The sequence below is a fragment of the Jaculus jaculus genome, chromosome 16, assembly GCF_020740685.1.
Source record: "Jaculus jaculus isolate mJacJac1 chromosome 16, mJacJac1.mat.Y.cur, whole genome shotgun sequence".
Lineage (NCBI taxonomy): Eukaryota > Metazoa > Chordata > Mammalia > Rodentia > Dipodidae > Jaculus > Jaculus jaculus.
Genome location: NC_059117.1, coordinates 21,088,461 through 21,102,615, shown reverse-complemented (window position 1 = coordinate 21,102,615; position 14,155 = coordinate 21,088,461). Strand labels below are relative to the sequence as shown.

General features: G+C 43.5%; 1 protein-coding gene across 3 annotated transcripts in view; it reads right to left on the bottom strand.

Moving 5' to 3' along the window:
* The window catches only part of Hbp1 (HMG-box transcription factor 1), a 38,207-nt gene extending 25,016 nt beyond the window's left edge, over positions 1-13,191 (bottom strand). The window contains exons 1-3 of one of the 3 annotated variants that reach the window (XM_045135741.1): positions 13,149-13,191; positions 5,488-5,585; positions 2,459-2,642 (exon numbers count right to left, since the gene is read on the bottom strand). In XM_045135741.1, coding sequence (XP_044991676.1) covers positions 2,459-2,627 — 169 coding nt within the window. In that variant the 5' untranslated portion in view covers positions 2,628-2,642; positions 5,488-5,585; positions 13,149-13,191. Of the gene's footprint in view, positions 1-2,458; positions 2,643-5,487; positions 5,586-7,966; positions 7,985-13,148 lie in introns of those variants that run through there. The other 2 variants (XM_045135740.1, XM_004652878.2) reach the window with 2 other exon arrangements.
* Between the last annotated feature and the right edge of the window lie 964 nt (positions 13,192-14,155).

Genomic DNA, 14,155 nt, shown 5'->3' with positions numbered 1-14,155 from the left:
CCCTACCTTGAAAAACAAAAAGAAAAAACTTGGGCTGGAGGGATGGCTTAGCAGTTAAGGTACTTGCCTGCAAAGCCAAAGGACCCAGGTTTGATTCCCCAAGACCCACATAAGCCAGCTGCACAAGGTGACAAATACATCTGGAGTTTGTTTTCAGTGGCTGGAAGTCCTGGTGCACCCATTCTCTCACTATCCTTCTCTGTCAAATAAAAAAATAATAAAATATATATATATTTTTAACAAAAACAAAAACTGTAACTTTTAGAGCAAACACATGGAACTGGGTCACTAATGAAAGGAAATCACATCTACGAAAGTGCATTTTTAAAAACTTTTGTGTATGTGTATGAAAATGCAGGTATCAGCACATGGAGACCAGAGTATGACCCTGATCGTGGGTCCTCACCTTCACTTTAGTTTTAGACCAACCAGGTCTTGTTCGCTGTCATCACCAGGCTAACTGTATGCAAGTTCCTGTCTCTGCCTCATTATTTTGCCATAGGAACAGTGGGATTACAGATGGGTGTTACTACCTCCCACTTTACATGAGTTCCGGAGACTTGAACTCAGAAGCACTTGACTCTCTGGGCCATCTTCCCAGCCCAGAAAATGAATTTCTTTACAGAACTGTCATACCTCTCTTGTGACTTCCTGCTGGGAAAATTAAATCTAGCCTCAACTAATGCTATTTTAATTGTATCTTCTATTATTATACATGTAGAACAGCACTGTATCATCCCTCTGCGAATGTCAAATCTTTCTTGTGCCTGCTTTGGGTATTTAGTAATGATCATGATTTATCAGAGCAGTTCTTAGTGATACCAGTCTACAGGTTTTTTTTTTCTTCCCAGATGAAGATGATGGGGGAAGAGGATGGTGCCAGGCACCATCAACATTAATGGGTTAAAACCAACAGCAACAAAAACCTTCAAGTAACCCTAAGAATCATTAATATTCAAGTAGTTGTTCCAAAACTGTTCTCTAAAATTAGAACTCATTTATTAGAAGCAGTAAGTCAACATATTCTTTCTTAAACATGACTAGAAGGTATCCTTTTTCATGGAGCATCCAAGAAGTTATAAACCACCATACCAATTTAGGAGAATCCTGCCAAGACAAGTCTCAGGCTATTGTAACGATTGCCCTTCCCATATTGCTTGCTAACACCCACCTTTAACCATCATTTTTTCCGTGTGTGTGTGTGTGTGTGTGTGTGTGTGTGTGTGTGTGGTGCACGCACACGTACATGCTGATGTGACAGCCCATGCGCTCACCTGCTGCTTGCAGTGTTGGAGGCGACGGTCAGAGTGCTCCTCCATCACTCACCTGCCCACTTAACCTTGTACCAGAATCTTGTACTGATTCTGGAGCTTACTATTAAGTCCACCAAGTCCCTGGTCTCCACACCACCCAGGACTAGGGTTAAAAATGTGGATAGTCACACTCAACTGTGTGGGTTCTAGAGATTAAACTTGGGTGGTCTCAGGCCCACTTGGACCCTCATGCTTGTGCAGAAAGCATATTTACCTGTTAGTCACCTCCTCAGCCCTATCATTTCTTTTATTATAAAAGGTTCATTTCTGTTTTTCAAATTCAGAAAATAAGCTACATTTCTAAGGAAGACACCAATGAAAATGTGATGCTTTTGACTCCCTAGGCCTGGTTTCCTCTAGACATATAAAACATGAGGATAAACATCAACTATATGATTAAAATATGTTCCAAGCTCAAATGTAACCATTATTCAGTAAGTATTAGGGTGCAGAAAATCCTTGGCATTCAATAAGTTATGTTTTATGACCCAAGATCTTCAGGATTTTGAAATCCCAAACATCATTTAGCATATATTTACTACTTCCACTTTATTATTTGTAAAATAAAGATACCCATAATTCATTCACACCATCTCAGAGTTCTCATGAACATTAAAGGTAGTTCATATTAAATGGAGAGAAAGCTACACTGAAAGCTAAGCATCAAGCCAAGGGCACTCATTAACTATTTACTAAAACCCCAACCTCACAGCAATACAATTTAAAATCTATACAATTCTGTAAGCCACGTCTCTGAAGTTAGCTTGGCAGGAGTGACTGCCACACACCAGATCCTCACATTTCACAGATCCATTGCCATTTCCCCATCATAACCACAAATAAATCAGCTCTGAAAGAGTCACTGGATGCTTTAAAAGTCAGTCAGGTTTTCCAAGGTACTATTGTCCAACATTTGTACATAAAATACAGCTATTTACTTTAATAATAATTAAATCTTTATGACAACAACAAGCAGCTCACACTGGTTTTAAATATTTTAAAAGCAGGAAAAGGAGATTAAAATAGTTAAATATCAAAAATTCATCTACATTTTTGGTTAGGCAAGGTAGGTGTAGAAGCTGATTAAATACAGTAATTAATCTGAAACTCAGGAAGCTTCCTATGAAACTCGGAATTTTGTTTACCAAGTTCCATGTGTTCATCACAGGAGTTATATCCTGGCGAGGATGGCAAATTCTCATTACACTGCAACAGCTCCAATGAGTCATTCATTCCTGAAGCTCTCTTGTCCATTACCAGCAGGAGTTTCTGTACTGCATTAGGCATCTGATTTGTCTTCACTTCCCACACCATGTTATGGTGCTCCGACTTAAAGTGAAACATAAGAAAAAAAAGTCAAGTCATGAATTTAATTTGGAGATTACATAAAAGACCCAACAGGTATCACTAGGCTTGCAAAGCCTGCAATCCAGTATTAAATTCCCAAGCCACCCATGTAAAACCTGATACAAAAAGTGGTGCAAGAGTCTGGCATTCATTTGCATCAGCAAGAGGACCTGGTGTACCCATACACATATGCAAATAAATAACAATTTTTAAGAAACATGTTTGCTCCTAGCCTCATCAATTAAACATAGACCTGTTAACATTTTGGTACATCAAGACTCATCGTTTGTTTTGAAGGCAGGTCTCACCTAGCCCCGGCTGACCCTGCAGCTCGTCTGGCTTCGACCTCACGGTGATCCTCCCGCCTGGGCCTGCTGAGTGCTAGCATTAACGATGCATGCCACCACACCCAGCCGGATACTCTTTCTTTTGATGACACACACCCACAGTAGTTTTCAAACTTCAAATTATAGTTATTTTTTCTTAAGATAAGCTCATAAGCATCTTCCTATCATTTTTTTCACACATACAGTCCAAGCCACTCCACAGAGCGAGGTGGATCATCTGACCACATAAACAGTCCAGCCTTAATATGGCAAGACCTAGTCCCCAAAAAAAACAAAGAATAAAACCCACACAAACAGTCAGATGTAAATATATTCATTTTAGCAATGTACCAAAATTCACTTATCCCTTCCCTGCTGAACAAATTTATCATTACTAATTCTCTCATTCATCTAATACTGGAACTATATTTTGATTTTTTAAAAGTACTTGCTTATATTTATATACAACGAGATTCCCAGATAGATTATAGATAGCAATTAAATATCTCAAGGTTCCTAACACACAGAGCTAAGTTGCACACTGCCTTACTTTGTTCCTAATAATCTATGATGGATGCTTACTACTGGTACCTATGGAAAATGACCCTTATGCTGGGCACTGCTTAAAAGCTTCACTCAGGATCAACTATTAAAATGTATTACTGTGAAGTGAAAAAGGCACTGTTAGATATACAGAAATGGGTTTTGACTTTAACTTGACCATTTTACTAACTACATGACCCACATCACTGAGATTGTGGCTAAGTCAGTGTCTTTAAAATAAGGCTAATGAGGGGCTGGAGAGATGACTCAGGAGTTACAGGTGATTGCCTGCAAAGCTTGATGGCCTGGGTTTGATTCCCCAGTACTCACATAAAGCCAGAAGCACAAAGTAGCACATGTGTCTAGAGCCCATTTGCAATGACAGAAAGCACTGGTGTGCCAATCCTATCTCAAATTAAAATAAAGAAGGAAGGAAGGAAGGAAGGAAGGAGGGAGGGAGGGAGGGAGGGAGGGAGGGAGGGAGGGAGGGAAGGAAGGAAGGAAGGAAGGAAGGAAGGAAGGAAGGAAGGAAGGAAGGAAGGAAAGAAGGAAAGAAAGAAAGAAAGAAAGAAAGAAAGAAAGAAAGAAAGAAAGAAAGAAAGAAAGAAAGAAAGCCAGCCAGCCAGCCAGGTGTGGTAGTGCAGCCTTTAATCCCAGCCCTCAGGAGGGAGAGGTAGGATTGCCACCCTGAGACTACATAATGAATTCCAGGTCAGCCAGGGCTAGAGTGAGACCCTATGTCAAAAAACAAAAACAAAAAAAAGTTTGGAGAGATGGCTTTACAGTTAAGGTGCTTGCATGTGAAGCCGAAGGACCCAGGTTAATTCCCAGTACCCAAGTAAGCCAGATGCACAAGGTGGCACATCATGCATCTGGAGTTCACCTGCAGTGGTTATAGGACCCTGGCATGCCCATTCCCTCTACCTTCTTTCTCAAATAAAATAAAAACTAGACTGATAAACCTGCCCTATTCTCAATGAGTAGTACTAAAGATAACTGACAGAGGGGGAAAAGATGTAAAACGGCATTTTTTTAAATCCCCAGATCGTAGAGTAATATTGTGGAGATCGTTAATGTCCTAAATAAAGCAGTCAGCAGTAGACAACCTGACAACTATTCAGTTTTAAGCCTCTCCCCTGGGAAATATGATGAAAAGTCATCCAACATCTCAGGAACAGTGATGTATCATGCCATTACTTTAGCAAAGTAACAGCTTATCTACCTAAGCAGTATTTGAGGCACTGTAAAGAATTTCTCCAGATTAGTACCATGTACTGATCAATCAGGCTTCACAATAGTTAGCAGTAATTCTGCTGGGGTACAGTAATATCCCACAAATTTGATGGCTGGAAGAAATGTAATTATTTCTCAAGTGCCAATCACGATTCCACATCTCTACCTATTCTTTGAAAAACTGAGTTAAAAAGTGACACTCAACTTTGTGGCACAAAGAATCACATGGATGCTTTAAACAAATGTTCATTAAACTCTGTCCTCTGTGGAAATGATTTATATGGGTTGGAGTTCAGCCCTATATGCTGATTTTCATTTGCTAAGAACCACTGGGATGTGAACAAATATTGCTAACAGATGTAGATGTAGTTCAGTAGTAGCTTGTCTAGTATTCTTGAGGGCCGAGGTTCAATCCCCAGGACCTTCAGAAAAGAAAAAGATTGCTATGTTGTCACAAGCGGCATCTCATAGGTTCTTGTGAACCAATGAGATAATGAAAACCACACAAAAGAACCTAACACAAAGCATGCTTAGTGTGAGCAGTGAACATTATCTGTAAGCATTAGATGAGGAACCACTGCTGATGTGTGGACAGAGGCCTGTCATGGTCCATAACATACATACATACCTATTTTTTTTAATTCTACCTGAAAGCAAAGTGAAACACTATTTGAACATCTGTAACATATTTAAGGGAAGGTGTATTAAAAACAAAGAACACTCACATTCCTGATTTCTGTGTCACCTGTTTCCAGCTTCCTTTGCCAGTGTTTTCATAAAAGATGATGGGTAGTAACAATGCAGACTCCTTATTTAGAGATTCCTAAGACACATAGGAACTAGTCATTCTTTGAGTTCTTGTAAAACAGCTAATACTAATTTAGATCACAGATTTAAGTTCTTTCCACAGAGATCTACTGAATTTTTCGTTGTGTCTGGTGGTTTCAATGTGAACATAGGTTCCCCCATAGCCTCAGATATCCCCCCGCCCCAGGTATTTTTGACTAAGCTTCCTACCAAAGTCTCCAGCAGCCTGCTAGAACATGAGTCACTGGGGGCAGACCTTGCTTCCAGCTCAAGGGGTGTGGAGAGAACAGTGGAAGCGCTGCTGATCTGCACTTGCTAGTGGGGTTGGCCAGTGGTGTCTCTCTGCTTGGATCTATGAATGGGAGCCAGCTTCTACGATTATTGATGGAACTTCCCCTGGATCTTTAAGCCTGAAATAAACCCGTTCTTCCCATAAACTGTCTCAACAATGTGGCACCAACTACAACAGTGTGTGTGCAGGCTTTTTCTATGTTCATGTGTGAGCATGCAGGCAAACATGTACCATGATGCATGTGTGGAAGTCAGGGCAACTTTCAGGTGTCAAGTCCTTGCTGTACACCTCGAGGGAGGGTCTCTCGTGCTCATGGTCCACTGCTATGTTCACGAAGCTAGCTGGTCTGTGAGTCTGGGAAAACTTGTCTCTGCCTCCCATCTCACTGTCAGCGGGGTGGGATAACAGAAGGCCACCATGGCACCCAGCTTTTTACTTGGGAGTCTGGGAATCCAAACTGGGATACTCAGGCTGGAGGGGCAAGGGCTTTGTCAAGAGTCACCACCACAGCTTCCCAACTAGGCATCATCTTTTTAAAAACATTTTCTTGCTTCTTTTTAAATATTTTGAGATATAGAGACAGAGAGGGAGGGAGAGAATGAGTGCACCAGAGCTTCTAGTCACTGCGAACAAACTCCACCTTGTACATCTGGCTTATGTAGGTACTGGGGAATTGTCCCTGGGTCCTTAGGCTTCACAGGCAAGCACCTTGATCACTGAACCATCTCTCCTGCCCTAAAATGTATTTTTTTTTAAATTTATTTGAGAGGACAGAAAGGCAATAGGGAAGAAGGGACTGAAGGAGGGAAGGGGGGGGGGAAATGGCCACACCAGGTGCTCTAGCCACTGCAATTGAACACCAGATGCATGTGCCACTTCGTGCATCTGGCTCTATGTGGGTAGTGGGGAATTGAATCCTGCCAGGCAGACTTTGCAATCAAGGGCCTTTCACCACTAAGAAATCTCCCCAGCCGCTACTTAACATAATTCAATCTAGCTTCATTAACTCAAAAATCCTGATGAGCTGGACATCAAGTACAGCTACATCTTAGACTAGAAAACTTTCCATGCTTTAAGTCTTTGTTATGAAATACAGAAGGTACACTACTCATTTCTCTTCAAAGCTCTCCTTTGTGTTATGAACAGTGGTGTTCCAATTCACATAAGCACTGTAGCAGGTCTTGATTTCTCCATCCCTGCGCAGAGCTCTTTGCTTTTCTCATTCTTCCCACCAAAAATGATGTCCTTCCCCATCAGTAAGTCTACAATGTGTCCACCATTCACCATTTTCAGCAAACTGGCATCACATAACTTCTATCATTCTTTCAGCACCTGGCCTTATTTACTGCCACCACCCTACTGTAAAATTCCTTACATGAAGTTGGAAAATAACATAATTTTAGTATCAAAATAGAGCTACCCAAGAGTTCTACATGTTTGTACCTCTCATTTTTCAAGGTAATCAAGTCCGTTTTTGGATAACTGAAGTTTTGCTACTATAAAGTTTTTAGCAATTTTTGAGGTTTTTTTTCTCAATTTTTATTAGCATTTTCCTTGATTATAAAAAATATCCCATGGTGGGCTGGAGAGATGGCGTAGCGGTTAAGCGCTTGCCTGTGAAGCCTAAGGACCCCAGTTTGAGGCTCAGTTCCCCAGGTCCCACGTTAACCAGATGCACAAGGGGGCACACGCGTCTGGAGTTCGTTTGCAGAGGCTGGAAGCCCTGGTGCGCCCACTCTCTCTCTCCCTCTATCTGTCTTTCTCTCTGTGTCTGTCACTCTCAAATAAATAGAAATTTTTTAAAAATCAGTTTATGAAAAAAAAATATCCCATGGTAATACCCTCCCTCTCTCCCCCACTACTCCTTTGAAATTCCATTCTCCATCATATCCCCTCCCCATCTCAATCATTCTACTTACATATATACAATACCAACCTATTAAGTACCCTCTTCCCTTCCTTTCTCTTCCCTTTATGTCTCCTTTTTAACTTACTGGCCTCTGCTACTGAGTTTTTTCCTTCTCATGCAGAAGCCCAATCATCTGTAGCTACGATCCACATATGAGGGAGAACATGTGGCGCTTGGCTTTCTGGGCCTGAGTTACCTCACTTAGTATAATCCTTTCCAGATCCATCCATTTTTCTGCAAACTTCATTATTTCATTTTTCTTTACCGCTGAGTAGAACTCCATTGTATAAATGTGCCATATCTTCATTATCCACTCATCAGTTGAGGGACATCTAGGCTGGTTCCATTTCCCAGCTATTATAAATTGAGCAGCAATAAACATGGTTGAGCATGTACTTCTAAGGAAATGAGGTGAGCCCTTAGGATATATGCCTAGGAGTGCTATAGCTGGGTCATATGGTAGATCAATCTTTAGCTGTTTTAGGAACCTCCACACTGATTTCCACAATGGCTGGACCAGATTGCATTCCCACCAACAGTGTAGAAGGGTTCCTCTTTTTCCACATCCCTGCCAACATTTATGATCATTTGTTTTCATGACAATACCGCTTTTTTTTTTTTAGGTTTTAAAATTCCTATACTGGAAAGCAAGCCCAAACTTGAAATGCGTACATTTCAATCTTGCTGGTTGTGTAACCTGGGGCAAGTAACTGAACCTAAATCTCATGCTACTACTACTCCCTCAGCAAAGTTCTGTGCAAATATGAGAACAGAGAAAAAGCACACACACACACTCAAGTTGTCTGTCATCCTGTCAATCTATTTGAGGGGAAAACACTAGACTGCTGACACTGAATCCTTACCATCATAATCCTTACTCAAAAATATTCCCCCCACCATGTTTTGTTGTAAGTATAGAAGTTGTCAATAAGATATACATACATATATATGAATACATATATGTATATATAATCCCCCCACATACATGACACTAAATACTCATTTTGATAAACAAGTTACCCTTTTCAAGTATCTCTTGGTAGAACCAACCCCATTGTTCATTCATGCTTTTCTACACTTCTGCTGTGGTATTAAGGTGTAAAGACAGCTAGCTTGCTGTGTATTTTAGTTAAATATGTACATGTTACCTGTTCACTAGATCAGTGATTTTTAAAGGTTAAAGGAAAATTCTCCAGTTGCACTTTGAATGTCATGTTCAGTATTTCAAGTTTTATTAGGTGCTTCTGTTAAACTTTCAGAACCAAATATTCAAATCTCTTGAGATGGAGAAGACTGGAAATAACCAAGGTTTTCAAAATGCCTACCGAACTATACTCCTGCCTACAAAGCACTGGAACGTGCATTTAAAACGCAAAATTTGAGCCAGGCAAAATTCGAGCCAGGCGTGGTGGTGCACACCTTTAATCCCAGCACTCAGGAGACAGAGGTGGGAGGATCACCATGAGTTCAAGGCCACCCTGAGAGGACACAGTGAATTCCAGGTCAGCCTAGGCTACAGTGAGACCCTACCTAGAAAAAAAAAAAAAAAAAAAAAAAAAACCTCAAAATTCTCTGTGGGCTGGAGAGATGGCTCAGCAAATAAGGCACCTGCCTGCAAAGCCTAAGGACCCAGGTTTGATTCCCCAGTACCCACAGAGGCAGATGCACAAAAAGGCACATGCAACTGGAGTTTATTTACAGGGAATGCACCCCTTCTGTCTTATCACTCTTCGCTCTCTCTGCTCACAAGTAAGCAAGCCAGATGCACAAGGGGGTGCATGTGTCTGGAGTTTTGTTTGCAGTGGCTAAAGACCCTGGCATGCCCATTTTCTATCTGCCTGCCTTCCTCCCCCCCCCCCCCAGTAAATAACATTTTTTAAAAATCTCTATGAACATAGCATTAAGGATGAGGAAAATGACTCTGATCACTGAATGGAACCATTTTCTTTTTGAAGAATGGAGGCAAAGAAGACAAAGTGGCACAGCCCAACACAGACTTTCGCTGTCACGACTGTTCCTCCAGACCCGACCGTTCCTCCAGACCTGACCTTCCTTCATATACTCTTCCTAAATCTGAAGGGCTTCCATCCAATCTGTACTATATGCTCAAATAGATTTGAAAGAAAGCATGAAGAGAAGGCAACCTGCCATTAAAAGTGTTCTCTCTGACAGGAAGAACATAAGTATTGTAAATATATTATATAAGTTGCAAGGTACTATAAAAAACAAAACTTTATACACAAAAAGCAATTGGGGAGGCTTCCATACAGTTCTTTCAAACTACTTTTCAAATATTCTCAGTGTTACTCCTTGACAGAAATGTTCTACCACTCTCATTTGCCATCATGCCAAGAAAACAAGAAACCCACTGTGGGTTTGTTTTTCTAAAATATATTACTGTAGCTTACCACTTAATACCTCTGTGCTCCTGAACAATTAACCTCTTATGCCTGAGCTTTCTTATTTGTACACAGGACAAAAGCCTAACTATTTCCCAGAATTGTTGTTGGGATAAGAGACTCCCCACATCCCTCCTCTGATCAGCAACATTACATTTATACAAGTCACTTATTTCATGTTCACTGAACATTTCTGCATGCTAATAAAAAATGTAGCATAAAACTTGTACTGAACAGTAAATTCAAATAGTATGTCATTTAATTAATAAACCTAAAATAATCTAAAATTTATATTTTGAAAGAAATGAATTTTCCATAACTTTATCATAATCCTAAATATGATTATGACAATTTATGAAAAAAGGTTTTTTATGAAAGAGTAAAAAAGAGAGAGAGAACTGGCATGCCAGGGCCTCAAGCCACAGCAATTGAACTCCAGACTTGTGCACCACCTTGTGTGTCTGGCTTACATGGGTTCTGGAGAGTCCAATCTGTGTCCTCAGGATTTGCAGGCAAGTGCCTTAACTGCTAAGCCATATCTCCACCCCAAATAAAGCTTTTCTACACTAGTGATGGTTTAAAAATTCAATCATGAAAAAATTCAATTAAGGATAAGGCTGTAGGGCTGTCTTGAGTTTAAGCAATCCTAGGATACATGACTTTCAGGTTATCCTGGGATACAGTATGAGAACTGTCTGAAAAAAAAATAATTAACCACATTAGAGAGTAGTATTATTTTCATTTTGTGAGGCAAGGTCTTTTGTTGCCCAACATGGTGTGGAACTCATTGTGCAGTTGTAGCTAATCTTGATCCTCCAACCTCCAACATTTATCTCCTAAGTTCCAGGTGGCCTATGGCCACCACACAGAGCCAAGAAAATTACTTGTCTAACTTCTGTACAGCAAATGATAATATAAACTGATAGGACACGCAAAGTAAATTCAGAACATAGTCATTATTGATGTCAGGCAGTAGTAAAAAAAGAAAATTAAAATTGTCCATCTTCTTAACTTCTGTGAAATACAGGCATTTATCAAATTTTTAACTTCTTAATTTATTTTCTCATTCTAAACACCTTGTATTTTTTGATATACTTGTAAAATCCCTGGCCTTGTTTAGGTAATATGGTAGTTAAAGTTCTGATATCTTCATTTCCAAGAAATATACAGGAGACCAGCCTGTAATTGTCATTGAAGAATCTTCAGCCCACTAGTTAGTTCGTTCATTAAGTCGATGTCATGTCTTCTTTATTGGGAACTTGACTGCAAAGTCTAAAGAAATTGAAACACAGTAGAGACAATCTGATAGTATGTTTAAAGTCTGAGAGGTACACACTATGAAACATGTGAAATTGGAAAAATAAACGCAAAAAAAAAAAAAACACTGAGAAGGTATCCTTTTAGTTAAAAGGTACAGGAATTGTAAAAATTAAAGGGAAAGGGTTTTCCAGACAGAAGGAAAAGGCAGCTGGGTTTACGAAACTATGCTGGAAACTACACCTTGAAATCAAAATTTCACTATAAAATTTATTAGTCAAGTTGGAATAGTGTTTTTCTTTCAAACAGTTAAAGGTCTTCATCAAAAGTCTAAGGAAACTTTTAAAAATGTAACTGGATTTCTTTTGAAATTCAAATTTCTTTTAAAATGTTGCCTAGTGGAGTTGAACAAAAGCAGCAAGACAGATGACCTCAACCTTGTTTGCAAGATAAAGCAGAAAAGACAAGGAAAGGGAGAGGAGAGGTCAAGACCCAAACTCAAGACGACCTGTTAGCTCACTGTCAGTAATAACAACTCAAATGTTTAAATTTGGCTCTAATATCAGAACTACTGCTTCGTAAGTGGGTAATACTCCTTTGAAGATCACAGCATCCCGGCTTCAGGGGCACGAGGAGCCAATAAGCACGGCGTCCCGCCCCCGCTGTCAGAGCTCTTTTCCAAAACAGAGCGCCCAAGACTCGCCCGGGCGGAGCGGCGGGCGCGGGTCCCGGCGGGCTCGGCTCGCAGCTCCCGACTTCGCTCCCGGGAGCCGCCGTCGTTCAGCGGCGGACATGGTGGAGGCGGAGCCCGGCCTCTCCCCGGGTCTCCCCGAGCGGGCGGGCGGGCGGGCGGGCGAGCGGGGCCTCCCGGAGCAGGCAGGCCAAGTCCACCCCCACCCTCTTTCGCCATTCATCGCGCTCCCCTCCCCCCATCATGTGACCGCAGCCTGGACGCCAGGCTTGTTTTTCCCCCTCGGCTCAGCCCCAGCGCGCAGGCGCCTCGGAACCCATTCATTCGAACTGCGTAACAATGAGCCCCGGGGGCCCAGCGGCTCCGCGAGCTTCCCGGCTCGGTCCGAACCCCCGATGGGTCCCCTCCCGCTCCCCGGGACGTAGCGGACCGCCTCCCCGGCGGCGTCCCCTCCAAGACGGGCTCTCGGCACGCCACTCGCCGCCCGCCCGCTGGGACTTACAAGTTCAAACTTTCCAGGGGACTGCACCGGCCCTTTCCCACCCGACCCACCCCAAACACACACCCGGCCCCGGCCCCGCCACCCACCGCGAGCGCGGCCCGAGCGCCGTCCTCCGCCAGCCTCCTCCCAGCCCCAGCCCCAGCCCCGAGCGAGCGCCGCGCCCGCGAAGCCAGAGCAAGACGCGGGCCCGGGGTGAGGGGGGGGGGTTAAGGGGGCTCGCCGCGGGCACCAGGCGCACGGCCCCGCACGCCGTCGGTGGAGGACAACGGGAACGCCGAGCCGAGTCCGCCGGGCCGCGCGATACCCCCCGCCTCGGGCGCCTGCCCCTCCCTTCCCCACCCCCACCCATTCCCAACAGAAAGACAACAAACCGCCGCAAAGTGCGCGCCGCCACGGCCAAGGGTCGCCCGGGCGCGACAACGCCACCCATAGTTCGCGTACCCCCGTCTCCGACCGACGCCGGCCTCCCCACAGCGCCAAACTACTACTGCCGCCGCTCTCACTCCTCAGCCGAAACTTTCCCACTTACCAAACCCGTCGCCATTACCAAGTCTTTCAAGCTTCGTCTTCCCCCTCCCCTTAACCCCCCCCCCACGGACGGGAGGGGTGGAGGTTGAACCTTTCGCGGCTTTTTAGTGGTCGGAAGGGCTGCCAGTCAACTGTTGCACTTTTCCATTGGATGATACCCTGCTCCGTCTCGGTGGGCGGGTATGTGTTGACTTTTCCCTTGTGTTTACTGGAGGAAATGACGTGTCAATCACTAGGGTGAGCGCTTTGGATTGGACAACTGCCGGGACTCTGGGGACCGGAGCCAAACTTTGCCTTTCAAGTGCATTGTGGGTTAGTAGTCTCCAGCGTTCCTCCTCGGAATGAGAAAACTACATGAAGAAGGAACCGGTTGGACTACATTTCCCAGAGGGGCGTGCAAAGCGCAGTCTTGATAGTAAACAAGAGTCATAGGGACACGTGTATCAGCTCGTTTGTTTTGGTGTCTGGGACAAAAGGGAGGGGGCGGAGGAAGGGAGTGTTTTAAGGCTTGGGCCTCTTCTCTTCCTCTGGGCCTGGGCTAGCCCGGTGCAGCCTCGGCCTCTCCCGGCGCTCATTCGAAGCCATAAACAGCCAGAATCGCTTGCTGCTCGAGGTTTGGCAGCTGGCCAGGGTATTGTTTTAGGGGAAGGAGGTGACTCGCAGGAGCGGAAGCAGTACCAGGCTCGCGTTAGACATGGTCACTCACAAATCTTGTCTCAAGCACCCAGATGACGAAGATGAACTCCTACCTTCCTCCTCACCCCTTCTCCATCCTCCCCACCATCCCCCCACCCCCGCCAAGCGGGAAGTGCTAGATTACTTTACCTGACTTTAGGCTCACTATCTCGGCTTGCTGTGGCTGTATCGACTCTATTCATTTCGCCCAGCAATTGTAGAGAATCGGTGCCAGAGACTAGATGAGACTTCAGTCGAGGGAAGTTTGCAAGCAGGGTGGACTGCTACTTGGGAATTGAGTTGAAGCAGTGCATTCCATATCCATCTACTTGC